The sequence below is a fragment of the Polypterus senegalus genome, chromosome 10 (assembly GCF_016835505.1).
Source record: "Polypterus senegalus isolate Bchr_013 chromosome 10, ASM1683550v1, whole genome shotgun sequence".
In the NCBI taxonomy this organism is placed as follows: Eukaryota; Metazoa; Chordata; class Cladistia; order Polypteriformes; family Polypteridae; genus Polypterus; species Polypterus senegalus.
This window is the reverse complement of record NC_053163.1, coordinates 75,663,382-75,681,173: the sequence shown is the minus strand read 5'-3', so window position 1 is coordinate 75,681,173 and position 17,792 is coordinate 75,663,382. Positions and strand designations below refer to the sequence as shown.

Genomic DNA, 17,792 nt, shown 5'->3' with positions numbered 1-17,792 from the left:
AGTGGTGTTGTTCTTTCAAAACGTGATGCGGCACATTGATTTCTAAAAGGCTTTTTGAAAATGCTCATTACCAAGGATGCTCTAGTAAATAAACATATGTTTCAATTTTAGTGTTTTCCTTATACACATTTTTCCAAGTATTGCTATATACTGTTTTGCAAAGGGCTTTGGAAACTGCCAGGGCACATTAACCATTAAGGAAAATAAGCAGGTGCTTAGGCCATCAAGAGAAAGGGGCACCACAGAAATTTTCCATTGCTGGATTTACTATGGACCATATGATACAAACCTGCAAATAGTGCAGTTGAATCGGGTTCAACAAGAAGGGGCTCCCGCATCCCCTCATCTTACTGTACCTTTTGTTTCATTTTGAAAAATTAAATTTCATTTTCTAGTTAATTATTGTTTATATTTTAAATTAGATATATCTGGGGGCACAAAAATCTTTTAAATGCTTAGGGCCTGTAAAGGTCACTACACACTATAAATGGCATTACTGTAGATGACGCCACCATGAGCAAAAGATAAAGATGAATCACTTTGGTGTTTTTCTGAATGCTGCATGGTCTATGTTGAATTCTGTTTTATAAAAAATACAAAATCCTCTCGCCATTAAATGTTTGTATCAATAATTGCTTAGGAATGCTAAACTAAATGCAACTCAATCTTTCATCATTCACTGACAAAGTTTAATACAATTGGTACACGTATAAAATAAATGTATTAACTTTTCTGAATTGCTGCTGCCTTTGTCTTCAATATTAAGAAATTTGGCTAGATTATATTTACAACGGTAATTGTTGTGCAAATTTCTTAGATGCTTTTGTAGAGCTTTATTTGAAATACAAAATTGAAAGGGCAACGTCCAGGGCTTACCGGTATACCAAAGAATATCTGAATATGGAGCTCCAGAAAAGTTTTCCCATAAGACTACTTTTTTTACGGTATAAGAAACCCTTAATATTTTAGCACTATTATAGCTAAGGATAAATAGCCGTCTATAGTAAATAGCTACATGTGGCACTTCATTAAATGTCACAAACATCACAGGTACGAACCCACGAACTGACATTTGCAGTTTTTGCGTTGGCGATTTCTGGTGGAGGCGTGACCAACAGAAGGAGCGTGTGGTGGGCGTGGTTTGGTGAGCCCTAGAAGCACCTGTCTATCTCCAAGCTGCGGGTCGAGACGAACGATTGAGGGTCAGTTGGAAAACAAGGGGAAAAAGCAGCTTGTGCTGATCAGTTCGCTTGCATCACATCGAGATCAGCATCCTATGGGATGAGTCGCTTATAAAGGCTAAAATGATTCGCGACCACTGCGGCTTTCTGACAGAGTAGAGAAGTGCGCGTGCACCACAAGGAGGCCGGCGAGATCTGAAGGTCCAGTGGTGTTGCGGCGGATTCTCGTTGGCTTACGTTGCCCAGCTGTGCTCTGTGACCAGCACACACCCACCCCCTACATCATACCTCACGGTCATCCTTGACTGCCGTAATGGCAAATGGAGGTTTATCTGGTGGTGGAAACGTCAATAGCAGCAGTAAACCGAGGAATCTGGCATCCTCTCTGGAGCTCGACTCATCCCTGGATCACAGTGTCCAGACCCGGATATTCAAGATTATAGTGATCGGAGACTCGAACGTGGGAAAGACGTGCCTCAGCTTCCGCTTCACCGGGGGAAGCTTTCCTGATAAAACGGAGGCTACTATAGGTGTTGACTTCAGGGAAAAAACGGTCGAAATAGAAGGGGAAAAAATCAAGGTAAAGTGACCGCCGCCCCGTAAAAGCGATCTGGTGTTCTTTTCTTTGGGCATGAGAACAAAAGAACCTCCTTTTTCTCTTCCTGTCACTTTCTTTGCACTTTGTAATTTGACATATAGGTTCTGCATGTTCGGGGCGGGGGGATCACTCCATATTAATTATTCTTTTGTGTCTTCTTTAAGTTCCCCCTCTTCGCCAGTGTGATGACACTAGTAAGTGGATGTTTCCTTCCGCCCCAGCGAGCATCCTGTGATAAACGAGTCGGGATTGCGCCTCTTGTGTGGGCATCAGGCGTATTAATCGCGTATTTAAACGGCATCATTTTACACGAAAGTGCCCACAATGTAGCTGAGAGAGAAGCCTTTGTGAGCATTCACAGGAGTTGGCCTTTCAATTCACTTTCTCAATATTCACCCTTCACTTACCAAATTCATGTCTCCATTTTTTTATGCATATGTGTTGCAGTCACATTGACAGGAATGTATGTTGTGGCCCCCGGACCATGTAGGCTATGTATCATAACATGGCGATCCAGGGATGCGTCTGTTTTGATGCTGTATTGTTATCTTGGTTCGTTTTCTTTTCTTTTTCCTTTTTATCTTAACATTATTATTGGTGAATCTGTGCATGTGCTCTGAGATTTTTTTTTTTGAAAAACCTGAATGTGAATAAAACAAATTGAAATATAGCGCCTTGTGACGATGCAGCATAGTATATTTAAATTACCGAATCAAACTTTGATTCATTTTTCAGACCTCTTACTTCAGAGTCCTATTTTGCCAAACCTGAACATAACACAGACAGCACTCCCAGACACGGTGCCCATCCACATTGCAAATCCGAGCTCATCTTTGGGGTGTTGGAGGAAGGTGCCAGGCTGGGAATTGAACCTGAGGCACTGATAGTGAGAGGCAACAATGGAGACAATGGCACCCTATAATCCTACCAATTCAAAATACTTTTAGGTATAAATGGTATAGCCTTATGTATCTGAACAGGCTGGGCGCGCTGCACAGATTTTCAGATTTAAGCAGTTCCCTGGTACAACATGAACAAAATACCACACAATACTTCACAAAAGTTAATATGCTCATGACTTTAAAGGGCAGGTAGCAATGGAAGGGAGGAAAAATTGAATTCCAGTCATACAGAAAATAATTCAGGCAGCCTGTCGTGCATAGTGATGATCATAATTGCAGTGGAATCTTGTCAGGGGCTAACTGTAGGCCTGTTAATGATGATGCCATTTTTCCCATCCATTGTGAGGTTCCAAAGTCAGATGGAGTTTTTTTTTTTAGTCAAAGCCACAGTGTCACTAGATATCACAGAGGGACATCAAGAAGAAGCAGAAACTGGGAAAAAAGCAACAGGTGGCCATATCAATTATACCCATAGGTGACGCTAATGTGTAATAGGCTGAAGTAGAATGTGAAATAGTGATCTGGAGTAAAATATTAAGAAATGGAGATTGGTGCAGAGCACTGAGGACGCAAGAAATGGTAACTTTGAGTAGCTAAGTGGTGGCAATGACAAAAAGTAAAGCCAAGGATGAAAGTAACATGAAGGGCACAGACTGGGGACTATGGCATAAAGGTAACCATTGGCACAAAATGATTCCAAAACTGCTAGGAAAACTGTGTGAATCAAATAAGAGAATTAAATATTAGGTCTTAAGTTATGGATTTTGGGTAGTAGTGACAAAATGACAATGTCAGTAGCAATAACAAAGCATGCTATGCTAAAATCATGAGGCTTGATTTCAATGGTGCAGTAGTAAAGGAGTGTCTTCTGTTATAATGTTCGCAGCTAGTTTGGGGCCCCATAGTTCTTAAAATTACAAGATAAATAAAAAAGACTTGCATTCTGAGACCTCAGTGTATGTTCCAGAGCAATAAAGTTATAAAAACCCTATTAGGCCAGGAGTGGATTGAGTGCCCTTAGCCATTTCTGGCTTTACTAAGCTGTGCTACCCATCTAAGGCGGCTTGAAATCCAAGCTATCAACGTAGACCACCATGGCAGGCTGTGTTAACATTGAATTCTATTAATCTGAATATCTGCTTTCAAATCTTTGATATCATGAGTTTTAAATTTGATATCAGCACTTAGAAATTTTATATCGGGCTTTTTATATTTGATTTCAGAATTTTACAATTTGATATCAATTTGATATTTGAAAATTGATGTCAACTGTTATATCTTTGATATCTGTTTTTGAAAATTTGATATCAAAAGAGAGTGATTAAGTGTGAAAATGGCTTGCTGCATATACAATACAGGCCAAAAGTTTGGACACACCTCCTCATTCAATGTGTTTTCTTTATTTTCATGACCATTTACAGCACTCCATTACTCTCCTTCTTGGTCAAATAGCCCTTACACAGCCTGGAGGTGTGTTTGGGTATCATTGTCCTGTTGAAAAATAAATGATCATCCAACTAACCTGACTTCTGCACAACACAACTGCTGGTCCCAACCCCATTGATAAAGCAAGAAATTCCACTAAATAACCCTGATAAGGCACACCTGTGAAGTGAAAACCATTTCAGGTGACTTCCTGTTGAAGCTCATCGAGAGAATGCCAAGAGTGTGCAAAGCAGTAATCAGAGCAAAGGGTGGCTATTTTGAAGAAACTAGAATATAAAACATGTTTTCAGTTATTTCACCTTTTTTGTTAAGTACATAACTCCACATGTGTTCATTCATAGTTTTGATGCCTTCAGTGAGATTCTACCAATGTAAATGGTCATGAAAATAAAGAAAACACATTGAATGAGGAGGTGTGTCCAAACTTTTGGCCTGTACTGTATGATATTTATAGAATTTGATATAAAAAGTTATACTTTTTTATTTAAATATCAAAGCTTATGAAATTTGATATCAAGTTTTTAAAATTTGATACCAAACGTTTGAAATACATCAATCCATCCATCCATTATCCAACCCACTATATCCTAACTACAGGGTCACGGGGGTCTGCTGGAGCCAATCCCAGGGCGCAAGGTAGGAACAAATTCCCGGACAGGGTGCCAGCCTACCATAGGGGGCACACACACAATTTAGGATTGACAATGCACCTAACCTGCATGTCTTTGGACTGTGGGAGGAAACCCACGCAGACACGGGGAGAACATGCAAACTCCATGCAGGGAGGACCCGAGAAGTGAACCCGGGTCTCCTAACTGCGAGGCAGCAGCGCTACCCACCACACCACCATGCCGCCCGTTTGAAATACATTTGCTATTGTAATGTTTGATATCAAGCTTTTAAATGAGATATTGAGGTTATTAAATTTTAGATCAAGCTTTTCAAATTCAATATCAGGTTTTATAAATTTGATATCATGATATTGAAATATAATATCAAGCCTTCCAAATTTGAGATCAGGTTTCCGAATGTTGATATCGGCTTTTTGGAATTTGATATCATGAGTCTGAAATATGATATGAAACCTTTTTACAATTACATATGGCATGCTTTGAAAGTACTACTGGTCACTGTTATGCACATAGCATTGGCAGTCGTTACACAATTTAGCTGTTTTGACTTTGGCACGGAGGAATAAAAAACATCATGTTTTGGGGCAAAATTTGATATCACACTTTTAAAATTGATGTCAAATTTTGGAAATTGAATATCACGTTAATGAAATTTGATATCGGGTTAATAAAATTTAATATCATGTCTTTAAAATTTTATATCAAGGTTTTGAAATTGGATATCAAGTTTATGAAATTTAATATCAAATTTAAAATATCTGATATAGTGCTTTTGAAATTTGATATCAATATCCTCAAACTTGATATTACATTTTAAAAGCTCAATATCAAATTTTAAAAACTTGATATTAAATTTAACATGTCCTCAAAATTACAAAATATGATATGAGAGTTTAAGATCAGCATGATATTAAATTTGGGAAAACTGGTATCATTTTAAACAAGTGATATCAAATTTCAAGTGCTCCATATCAAATTTCCAAGTGTTGATATCACATTTTTTAAAGTTGATATCAATTAAATAACTCTTGTTATCATATTTAAAAACACCAATACCAGCATTGTAACTGCTGGTATCAAGGAAAATGAATTCAATATTAAAAGGGAACAATACACCATACAAAGAATATGTCTCCCTTATATGCCATTTGGTATGAAATTTGTAAAAGCAGTGTTAATTTTTGCACTCCCCATAAGTTGGAATGACAAATGCAATGTGTTTTATTACTAAAAAAAGTTTGTGATACACCATTTTGTGGAATGCCAAAGGTACATGAACCAGATGGACACACACAAAGACAGACACATGTCATTTTACTGTATTAAGGTGGTTATGTCAATAGGAGAATTTTAAAATCTTTTCTTAAGTTAACTGAAAGTGTGGTGACTTAAAGACTGAAGATGTACAGCCATATTTCCTAAATCGGCAAATTTCTGAATGACACGCAGAGCAGGTTGAAGAACAACATTTATTTATAAAGCACCATTTCATACAAATAATGTGCTTTACTAAAGGAAATAAAAGGAAGTTAATATAAAGCATAAACAAACAAGATTAGGCAATAATATTTTAAAGTACGTAACAAAGAAAAAGGTAAGTTTGAGAGGCCAGGAGAACAGAATAGCCTGGAGAAAAAAACAAAATCTGCAGGGGTTCCAAGGCCAAAAGACCACCCATCACCTTCTGAGCATTCTGCCTAACATACTGTAGGTGGTCTAAATCAGTCCTTGTGGTTTTCAGGCTTCACGTGGAAGAAATTGAAGAGGATGGTGGTCATGTGGACATCTGGGTCACGCGCCATTGAGTCCATAAACACAGGGGGCAGCATTGTACCTTAATCAGGTAGAGATTAGTAGAGAATTGCAGAACTCAGAGGTTAATGATAATTCAGTGACCATGTAGACTAATAGGGATACAACTAAAATGTAGCTACAAAAAAGCCATTTTAAAGTAATGGATTTTCAGAAGTTTTTAAAATTGTTCTACAGTATTAGTCTGGTGAATTGAAATTGGTAAAGTATTTCAGATTTTAGCTGCATAACAGCAAAAGGCAACCTCACCATTTCTTTTCACTTCTGCTCTTGGAATTATAAGCATTTGAAGATCTGAGGTTACGACTTGGAGTGTAAGGGGACAGACCTTCAAAAATTTAGGATGGGGTGAGATTATCTAAGGCTTTGTAAAGCATTAGTAATATTTTAATGTCAATTCTAAATGACATGGGTAACCAATGTAATGCCGCTAAGACTGGTGAGATGTGCTCAGATTTTCTTTTGCTAGTTAAGTTTCTTGCTGCTGCATTCTGAATTAACTAACTGATTGATGTCTTTCTTAGGTAGTCCTGTTAGGAGTGCATTACAGTAATCTAGTCGACTGAAAAAGCGTAAGAGTGAATTCATTTTTCAACATCTTGTAAAGTTATAAGAGGTCTAACTTTACCTATATTCCTTAAAGATATTCCTTGAAGATCCTGTGATGTACAATAAATTGGAGCAGTCAGTTTTGTAAATAAGTGAAATACAGTATCTTGTTTTTTAATCCTGCATGTTAAGGGACTATACAATATAATACAGTGTATTTATATTTAGCCCAAAATCACACAAGAAGTGCCGCAATGGGCTTTAACAGGCCCTGCCTTTTGACAGCCCCAAAAAAACATTGTAGGGAAAAAATGGAAGAAACCTTGGGAAAGGCAGTTCAAAGAGAGACCCCTTTCCAGGTAGGTTGGGCGTACAGTGTGTGTCAAAAAAGGGGGTCAATACAAAACCGTACAATACACAGAACAGAACACAAGTAATCAATACAAATATAGTGCAATAGAACTATTACAAGTACAGAGCAGAATAAAACAGTAGATGATATTACATAATATGATTTGGATTTGTTCAATGTCTTGGAGACCTTGGCCATCAAGCTGCCTCCTCCTATTGGCCATTCCACAGCTGCATCAGTGCTGGGCCAGCCAATCCGATGAATGGACTATCTTAATTTAGATGTTTCTGAGATGGTGAATGCAAAAACTAGATAATATGGGTGTTGAAAAGTGTCAAAGCTAATGCCTAATATGTAAGGAATTCCAGCAACATTAGTAAGTTCCATCTTGTTCACTTCTCTGTGTGAGGTCTTTGACTTCTCCCTGTGCACAGGTGGTATTTTTTGTTGCACATTCCATCAGTCCATACAAGTTTGGTTTCTGCCTGGTAGCTGAATTTTTCACAATAGGCATCATCTTTACACATCCATCATTATGTTTGTTAAAACATCAGCAACAAAATGTATTTAGCACAATTTCATACAAAAGTATTGCTCAGAGTGCTTTAGGAATTGTAAAAAAAAGAAAACAAAAAAACTAATAACAAGAATAAGTAAAAGTGCAGATGATGCTTGGCTGGGTAGTGTGCTCCCACCAATTTGACAAAGATTAACAAGTGCAGAGAATGCTTGGATCACGCTAGTGTTGTGTTCACACGTAAAGCTCTGTATTATTTTCTTTCTATTTTAAGATTTTGTTTTCTTATTAACAGTTTGCATCATTGACAACTTATTTTAGAAAGGATTATTAACAAACAGCAGTGACAATGACTATATATCACGAACAGGAGATCCATCTGTTGTTTTGCATTCATCATCAAGCACTTGTTCAAATGAGAGACATTCTGAAAGAAATAAGAGAGCAGAATTTTAATAAGTACGATCTGTTTGTTCCTGTGAATAAAACTCAGTGATCTTGCTTGAATTCCTCAGAGGCTAAGCATAGTCTGTTTTTCAACTAATCTTTTACACAGAGATGTAAGAAAACATTGAGGTGCTCAAAGAAAAGAGAAATTAATATTTTTTTTGCTATTAATTCCTCCATCCATCATTGAACTGCCAGTACCTAAGGCAGTTTAGAGTCTTAGAGGCTAGTGCATTGGGCACAAGGCAGGAACCAGCCCTGGATAGGTGACAGCTTTTTTTGTCTATATAAGTGCCTTTCATAGACAGAGTCACAAGTAAAACAATTGAAAGAAATAATTGCAAACAATACAAAATGAAATTAAACTAACATTTCAACAAATGAACCATAAAACAGAAGAGCCAAAAACAGCTACCCATATGCTAACTTAAACAGGCTCCTCTTCAACTGTTTTTTAAATGTAGAAATTATATCAGCAGCCCATTAAGTACAAGGAAGGCTATTCCACAATTACAGTACAACAAACTTACAAGCTCGATCCCCACGAGACTTTAGCGGACTACGTGGAACAATAAGAAGGCCCTGGTTATTTGACCTAAGTGGGCAACTGGTAGTACAATGTTGTAAAAATTTGGAAATATATTGTGGTGTTTGACCATGCAGAGCTCTAAAGGTGATTAGTAAAATTCCAGTTTTCACCGGAAGCCAATAAAGATAAGATTAACATCCTGAAACGGGTTAAAAATCTGGCAGCAGCATTTTTAATAGAGTGAAGACACAGCAGCGATGTCTTGTTTAAACATGTAAATAAAGAATTGCAGTAATCAAGACGTAAAAAAATAAAAGCATGCACTAACGTCTCATTTGAACATTTGAGCCTTCGATGCTATTGTTCTTAGCTTTCAATCAGATCTACCGAGGTTAAAATCCCATAAATGCCAGAAGTGATTCCACTCCATTGGGCCCTTGAGCTAGGCCCTTGACCTGCAATTGCTCCATCCTCGGTATGACGTTAACCTTCATCCAGCACTGCAAGCAGGTCTTCCAACTTGCACGGAAAATTTGAGAGTTGGTGGTAGGATTGGCACTCCAGTTACCATAAAAAACCTCTCACTGTTCCACTACATTCGAACTAGTGTGGTGCTGAGGAGTAGCCCGTTGTACGGCTGCACTTGGGTCCCAATCTGGGTGGTTCGTCGTCTGGTGGGTGCAACAATGCGCTGCATAAGCACATGCTCCCACTCTCCTCATCCTCCTCCTACCAAGTGAAATTCCTGTTCATTAAGTACTGGCTAATAAAAGGGATTCTGATAAAAGCAAGAATGAGAAAGGGACCTAACATGAGCATCAAGATTTAAAGACTGGTCAAACAGGTTCCAGACACAAGATTTAAAGTTGAGTGAAACAGCCAATAACGTGAGACTGATCTGTGCATGCAAATTTAAAGGGGCAATAATGAAAACCTCAGCTTGTTTTTACAATTGAACTATAAAAAATTAGCAGATAGCCATTCACTCTGAAATTTGACCAGGGCAGATAACTTATGGAGGTGGTTTAAAAGAGCATGAAAGCTGAATATTGTCAGCATAAATGTGATATGAAATATCTTTAAAAGAATTTAAAATTTGAGCCAAAGAAAGAATGCACAAGGAAATTAACACTGGCCCAAGAACCGATCCCTGCGGCACTCCACACGACAAGGATGCTGGGGCTGACGAGTACTCACCCACGCCAACTGAGAAACTCCTTCCTGCCAAATAAGAAGTAAACCCGTCTGCAGCAGTCCCAAAGGTACCCATGCAATACTTAAACCTGTTAATTAGAAGCTTATGGTCTACAGTATGCTGCAGTAAGGACTAAAAGTACAAGGACCGAACACTCCTCCACATCAGCAGCCATCAGAAGGTCTTTAGCCCACCCTAAGAAGTGCCGTTTCTATGGAATGTTGTTTCCTAAAGCCTGACTGATATGGATATAAAATTTGATATTTATTAAGAAAAGCAGTCAGCTGTGATTCAACTACCTGTTCTAACATTTTAGCTAGGAGTGGGACTTTAGAGATAGGCCTCTGACTATTAAAATCAGGGGTCCTTCACAAGGCAAACCAGAGCACACACTTGTACCCACACCCGTTCATATACAGAGGAATCCAAGTTATTTAACATAACTGTGGGGGAAAATCAACGCAAAGACAGATAAAAGGACAAACTTCATGCACTTCAAACTTCAGCAGCACTAATCCTTGTGTCCCCTTATTTTCAGTTCATTTTTTTCAGATAGAGCACTTTTGATTTAAGAGTGCTTACAAAGACCTACAGAAGTAAAATTTGTTACAGAAGTGTGCACAACCCTCCAACACTGACACACATAAGCATTCGTTATAATGAACTGTAAGTGATCTATCCTTACAATTTGAATTACAAGCATAATTCAAATATAACATCAACGGCTTAAAAAAAAGACCTCGTTCTTACCAGTGCAAGTCAATTCCCTTTTCATTGACCACAGACTTAAAAAACGTTTGGTTATCAACACTAAGCCCATATTTCATTCTGGGTGGACTTCCCCTTTAAGATAAGGGTCCAGATACAGGTTGGAATTTGACATATTTAACATACATTTGGAACCAAAAATGGAGGGGTGGGGTGGCTTTCCATTCTGCTTTGGTGTACACCTCAGCCAGGGTGCTAGGCTCCTTGTGAAGATTAGGTCAGTATTCAAAACTTTAAGAAATGTAAAGGAGCATAATTGATTGGCCAAATGTGATGTAGGGCTAAAGTAGCTAGGCTGATATCCTACCTATCAAGTTACTTTTTCTGTTGTTGATTTTCGTTTTTTAAAGGAGAAAACTTTTTTTCACTTTTTAAATTTCTTTATCCTTTGTTTTGCTGAATTAAATGAAATACATTTGCTTTAGTTAGTCTTCACTGCACGAAAAGTATTAAGCTGTTTCCATGTCACTGAGTTCTAAACTCTCTATCGTGATGGACAAGTCCAGCGACTCTGCATACCAAGAAGATCACTTTGGCTGCTTATACTTGCAGATTCATTATTTGGTCACTTCCCAGAACCTACCGAGTTCTTTTCCATGGAAGCAAACTGTAGCTGTTACCAAATGGTTCTGTCTTGATGGGGGTCTGGATGTCTGTTAACAAACTAGTTCTCGCCTGGCTGCAAAACCCTTTCCCATCATCGTGCCACTTCACTACCACGAGACGACTCAAAGTAAACTTTTTCCGGACTAAAAGCAGCAATTCCAACCCTACTTTCCCTAACTGTCCCAAATGCTTTTTTCTTTGTTGAGAATTGTAAGAATATAAGAGTCCAGGCTCTCTCATAGTGCTTCTGAGTGTGAGTTTAACACTTCATAAAAAACACCAACATCATCCATCTGCTTTGATTTCTAGAATGAGGCAACTTTTTTCAATCACATGCTTATTGAAGCCAGACATCTGCTGAGTTCTCCCTTTTGAGAGGACAGTCTGATCAGTCCGTGCCGTCGCACCTTATTCTCTGAATTGGAGAGGTATCTGGGGGTTTCTGGGCATTAATGTTGCCGCAGCTCAGCAAGAAATGTCAGGCATTGAGCTTCAAGATGTACAATTTCCTTTTGAATCCACAAGGGGGCGCCACTGAGCCAGAGACCTCAGACACAATATCTCCCAACATGACCCTGAGTTTAAAATAATAGATTTTTATTTTCACCAAGCTTTTTTCCAGTGTACACAGCCACAAATATAAATAAATAAATGTCTCTTCTCCTTTCACTCCTCCTGATGAGCTTTGCCCACTATCTCCCGACTCTAACTCCCAGAGATGAGGCAGTAGGCTCTTTTTTAATGGATGTAATGCAGCTCCTTCTGGCTTTCTCTAAACTTCTCCATCAAAATCCTCAGAGCAAACATTGCATCGTTGGTGCTCTTTCTTGGCATGAAACCATACTGCTGCTCACTAATCATCACCTCACTTCTTAGCCTAGCTTCCACTACTCTTTCCCATAACTTCATGCTGTGTCTCATCAATTTTATTCCCCTGAAGTTACTGCAGTCCTGCACATCCCCTTTATTCTTAAATATCGGCACCAGTACACTTCTTCTCCACTCCTCAGGCATCCTCTCACTTTCCAAGATCCCATTAAACAATCTGGCTAAAAGCTCCACTGCCATCTCTTCTAAACACCTCCATGCTTCTACAGGTATGTCATCTGGACCAATGGCCTTTCCATTTTTCATCCTTTTCATAGCTGTCCTTACTTCCTCCTTGCTAATCTGTTGCACTTCCTGATTCACTATCTCCACATCATCCAACCTCTTCTCTCTTTCGTTCTCTTCATTCATCAGCCTCTCAAGTACTCTTTCCATCTGCTCAATACACTCTTCTCGCTTGTGAGTACATTTCCATCTTTATCCTTTATCACCCTAACCTACTGCATATCTTTCCCAGCTTGGTCCCTATCTAGCCAATTGGTACAGGTCCTTTTCTGCCTCCTTAGTGTCCAACCTCTCATACAACTCATCATACGCCTTTTCTTTAGCCTTCGCCACCTCTCTCTTCACCTAGCACCTTATCTCCTTTTACTCTTGTCTACTTTCTGCATCTCTCTGACTATCCCACTTCTTCTTTACCATCCTCTTCATCTGTATACTCTCCTGTATTCCCTCATTCCACCACCAGGTTTCCTTTTCCTCCTTCCTCTGTCCAGATGTCACGCCACACACCCTTCTCGCTGTCACCCTTACTACATCTGCTGTAGTTTCTCAGCTGTCTGGTAACTCTTCACTGCCACCCAGTGCCTGTCTCACCTCCTCCCTAAACTCAACCTTGCAGTCTTCCTTTTTCATCTTCCACCATTTGATCCTTGGCTCTGCCCTCACTCTCTTCCTTTTCTTGACCTCCAACATCATCCTACAGACCACCATCCTATGCTGCTTAACCACACTTTCCCCTGCCACCACTTTTCAATCTTCAATCTCCTTCAGATCAGCTCTGCTGCATAGGATGTAATCTACATGTGTGCATCTTCCTCCACTCTTGTACGTAACCCTATGTTCCTCCCTCTTCTTAAAATACGTATTCACCACAGCCATGTCCATCCTTTTGGCAAAACCCACTATCCTCTGACCTTCTTCATTCCTCTCCTTGACACCATACCTACCAATCACCTCCTCGTCTCCACTGTTCCCTTCATCAACATGCCCATTGAAATCTCTGTCCCTAGTCTGTTCACTGTTCATCACTTCATCCAACTCACTCCAAAAATCTTTTTTCTCATCCATTGCACACCCAACTTACGGGGCATATGCACTAACAACATTCATCATCACACCTCCAATTTCCAGCTTCATAATCATTACTCTGACACTCTTCTCTCCCCCAGAACACTCTTGACATACTGTTCCTTCAGAATAACCCATACTCCATTTCTCCTCCTATCCACACCATGATACAACAAATTGAACCTACCTCCAATCCACCTGGTCTTACTCCCCTTCCATTTAGTCTCTTGCATTCACAATATATCAGCCTTCCTTCTCTCCATCATATCTGCTAACTCTCTCCCCTTACCAGTCATACTGCCAACATTCAAAGTTCCTACCCTCAGTTCCACTCTACTTTCCTCCTCTCCTCCTGCCTCCGGACACGTCTCCCCCCTCTTCTTCTCCTTCTTCTTCTTTGGCCAACAGTAGCCCAATTTCTGCCAGCACCCTGTTGGCTAACAGTACTGGTGGCGGTCCTTATTAACCCGGGGCTTGACAGATCCGGTATGGAAATTTGTATTGTTGTCCGCGTATTGATTTGGCAAAACACTGCCAAACACTGGATGCCCTTCCTGACGTAACCCTCCCCATTTATCTGGGCTTGGGACCGATACGATGAAACACACTGGTTTGTGCATCCCATGTGGCTGGGTTACCACTATTACACACCAATGCCATCCAAAACACTCAAAACAAGTAAATCTCTTTCTCCTTCCATTTCAGTTGAGTGCCGCCCACTACCTCCCGACTCTGACTCAACTGGAGTAGACTAGATGGCTTCCTTTTATTTTGGACCCAGGAGTACTTCTGGTGCCATAGTACAGAATGGTGGAAGCACTTCTGGGTCATGTGGAAGCACTGTGAAGTAGTTGGTCCCTCTTTCTCTGGCAGCACCCAAAGACCCAGACAGGACTGTGCTTCAGGTCTGCAATTCCATGGATTCCTGTGGGTGTCCACATCGGGTCTACACCAGAGGAGCACCGTCATCCATTGCACTGGGGGAGCCACTGCTCTTGAGAAACAACCTCCCCCAGTCCCTCCATTAATTCTTCACCCCAATGGGATAATAATCAAGTCTTCTGCCTCCTTCAATGGTGTCCTTCCATTATGGCCTCCAGGCCGGGCAAAGATCCACCTTCAATCCAAGTTAGGTCGCCACTCCATCCAAGATGAGCACTTACACTAAATATATAGTATGTAATAATGGCTGCTCAAGAGATGCCCAAAACTCACTGAGTGTCAGTGGATATTTTATTGTGAGGAACACTTCATTTGACACAAAGGAGCCAGGCATTCAATGACAGAACTTATCCTAGATATTTATGATTGCCTTGTGTTGATTTTATCCAAATTTCATTTCTGCTGCACCACCAACAGTTCATCTGATGTTGTGTCAAAACATCTTTAGTGAGATACTGTTCTGAATGGCACTTCACTTAATTGAACCATCAAATGTTAACTTACCTAACTTAGAAAGTGAAAAGTTTGTGGGCGTCTATTGCATTTCAGCCCTAGGCAGAACCGGTTGAGAGATGTGACCCACTGTGCCCCAGACCCAGATAATCCACCATGGCCTTGAAGTTTGCTAACACCCTATGATGTGCTGGTTTATGTGTCTTTTGTACACACTGATGGTATTCTGTTTTTCATTTGGCCTTGGAGCTCCTGGGAGTTTTCTTGGCGGACTTGTACCCACATAGTTGATGTAGCACTGTCTGGTCAGACTTGCTCATTTAGTTACTAGTACAAAACCTGTAATGGGTGGCCTCGGCCATTACCCAGCCAGGATGAAAATGGAATGGAAGAAACAGGGAAGAGAGCACCGCTGAGGCAATACCTCCCCTGGGACACTAGAGGGCAGCCCTCCTGGGTGGCTGTGGCACCATGGATTCGCATAGGACACGCTGGGAGCTGGAGTTTGGTGCAGCCCTGTTGGGTTCCGTGGGGCCACCAGGGGGAGCTGCAGAGCCATTCAATGGATTTCCACCACACCTGGGAGTGATTCCAGGTAATCCTGATGAACCACCTGGAGTACTCTCAGGTGTTAACTAAAAGGAGCCACTTCACTCAATTCGGAGAGTCAGAGACGGGAGGAGGGGGACCAACTTGTCAGGGGAGGAGGAGGAGAAGGAAAAGGAGAAGGAGGACCATCTTTTGGTATTGCCGCTTTGGACTGTAGTGTGCTGTGGGGAGTGAGGAAAAGCACTTCCCAGCTGTGAATAAAATGTGTTTTGTGTGGCAAACTCATGCCTCTGCCTTTCTGTGTCGGGTTAGGGCGGCTGTACACACCCCTTGGTCACAACCTCAAAATCGAGAGAAGCGGTTTGGGAAAAAAGTGATTTTCCCATCACCTAAGTGTAAAAAATATGCACACTTTTTGTTTGGGCATTGTGAATTTTGCTGTTACTGTGTGTTATGGAAATATTTTATATCTCTATTTTAAATAAGTGTTATTTTCCTCTGTACTTATCACTGCTACAGTGTTTTTGTCATTGATTACAAAAGTGCAGTATTGTGATATTAACTGCTTTCATTCGATCAAAACCCCATGGGCATTGCACTGTTGCTGACTGAAAGTTAGGTTCTTCCAGATATAAGAAAACCGCAACTGAATCTCTCAATGTTTATTAACAGGTACAAGTGTGGGACACAGCAGGTCAAGAGCGATTTCGCAAGAGCATGGTGGAGCATTACTACCGCAACGTACATGCTGTGGTCTTTGTGTACGATGTCACAAAGATGGCTTCCTTCGAGAACCTCAAGACCTGGATCCAGGAGTGTAATGGCCATCACGTTTCACCCTGTGTGCCTCGTGTGCTGGTGGGCAACAAGTGTGACCTAGTGGACCAAATCCAGGTACCCTCCAACATGGCCCTCAAGTTTGCTGACTCCCACAACATGCTGCTTTTCGAGACTTCTGCCAAAGACCCCAAGGAGAGCCAAAACGTAGAGTCCATTTTCATGTGCCTAGCTTGCCGTCTAAAGGCTCAGAAGTCTCTGTTGTATAGAGATGTGGAGAGGCAAGAGGGCAAAGTGAAGCTCAGTGATGAATCGACCATCAAGAACGCCTGTCCGTGCTGAGGATGGATGGTCTAGAGTTTTTAGATAACAAGAATGTGCCTGCATTGTGTTGCTGACTTGATCCAATCAAACCGCTTTTACAATCCTTTTTTTTTTAATTATTATTATTTTTAAATTTCCATTTCCTGTCTGCAAGTGATATTGATCCCTTTGTTCTGTTCTTGGAGAGTTCCCTTTTTAAAGTGATTGCTGAAAGCCAAGGCGGCTGCTGTCCATTTGTTTTCTTTCACTACAACTTTGGGCATCCTGCCCAAGAATGGATTTTTTTTCCATTTCAGAAATGCTTGATGTAAATCACGTGGATCCGACAACTGTGCTTTTAACCTTTTTATGAATGGGATTGATTTGGTATACCTCTTGCTTTTCAAGAGAAGTGATGCTTTCATTTTGTTTTTTCGATTGTTACGTTACATCACTTTGTGTGGGTTCAATATAAATTTAATAAAAAAACAAAATGACTTACTGTTCAGATTTGAAGGGAAAAGTGTTTACCCTTTGACAAAGTTATCATTCTTCCTCTCACTTTCCTTGTCCATTGGTCGCCACATCCCTGGTGTTTGCAGTATATTTTAAAATAATGGTTGTGTTTAACCTTTTAACAGGAACAGCACACTTGAAAGAAGTTTTTTTTTCAAATCGGTCACCATGCTTCCTAGTTGATTTGTTATCAAATCAGAATGCTAAACTGGTGCAGTGTTGCCATGCATCTTTATTCACTTATATTGGGAGCAGTGATGGGCGGAACAATTTGCATGAAAATGAATGTGCAGCGAAACTCAGTGTTTCGATTCGCAAAAAAATTGTTTTTTATAGAGACAAGAAGAAAAACGTTTAGGTCTTTTTGGAACCATATACATGCATTCATTCTACACACATCTGTCTGTCATTTCATATGTAAATAAAATCTTTAGAGAAACAAAAAGAAAAAAATAACCAGACTCACTTCCTGCCACATATAGACATTCTGCTGACCTTGCAGGTGTGAGTTGTGGTTGCTCTACGGGTATAATCTTAGTG

At 40.2% G+C, this 17,792-nt stretch overlaps 1 protein-coding gene across 1 annotated transcript; it reads left to right on the top strand.

The window, feature by feature from the left end:
• The first annotated feature begins 1,120 nt into the window (after window positions 1–1,120).
• On the top strand, window positions 1,121–17,238 carry rab33a (RAB33A, member RAS oncogene family). The gene is made up of 2 exons (XM_039765989.1): window positions 1,121–1,761; window positions 16,329–17,238. The coding sequence occupies exons 1-2, from the start codon at window positions 1,495–1,497 to the stop codon at window positions 16,773–16,775; spliced, it is 714 nt and encodes a 237-aa protein (XP_039621923.1). The 5' UTR covers window positions 1,121–1,494; the 3' UTR covers window positions 16,776–17,238.
• Window positions 17,239–17,792: the final 554 nt, after the last annotated feature.

Excerpts from the sequence above, each read along its gene's own strand:
- rab33a (XM_039765989.1), top strand. The coding sequence starts at position 1,495 with ATGGCAAATGGAGGTTTATCTGGTGGTGGAAACGTCAATAGCAGCAGT. Across the intron at positions 1,762-16,328 it reads TAGAAGGGGAAAAAATCAAG|GTACAAGTGTGGGACACAGC; the intron begins GTAAAGTGACCG and ends GTTTATTAACAG.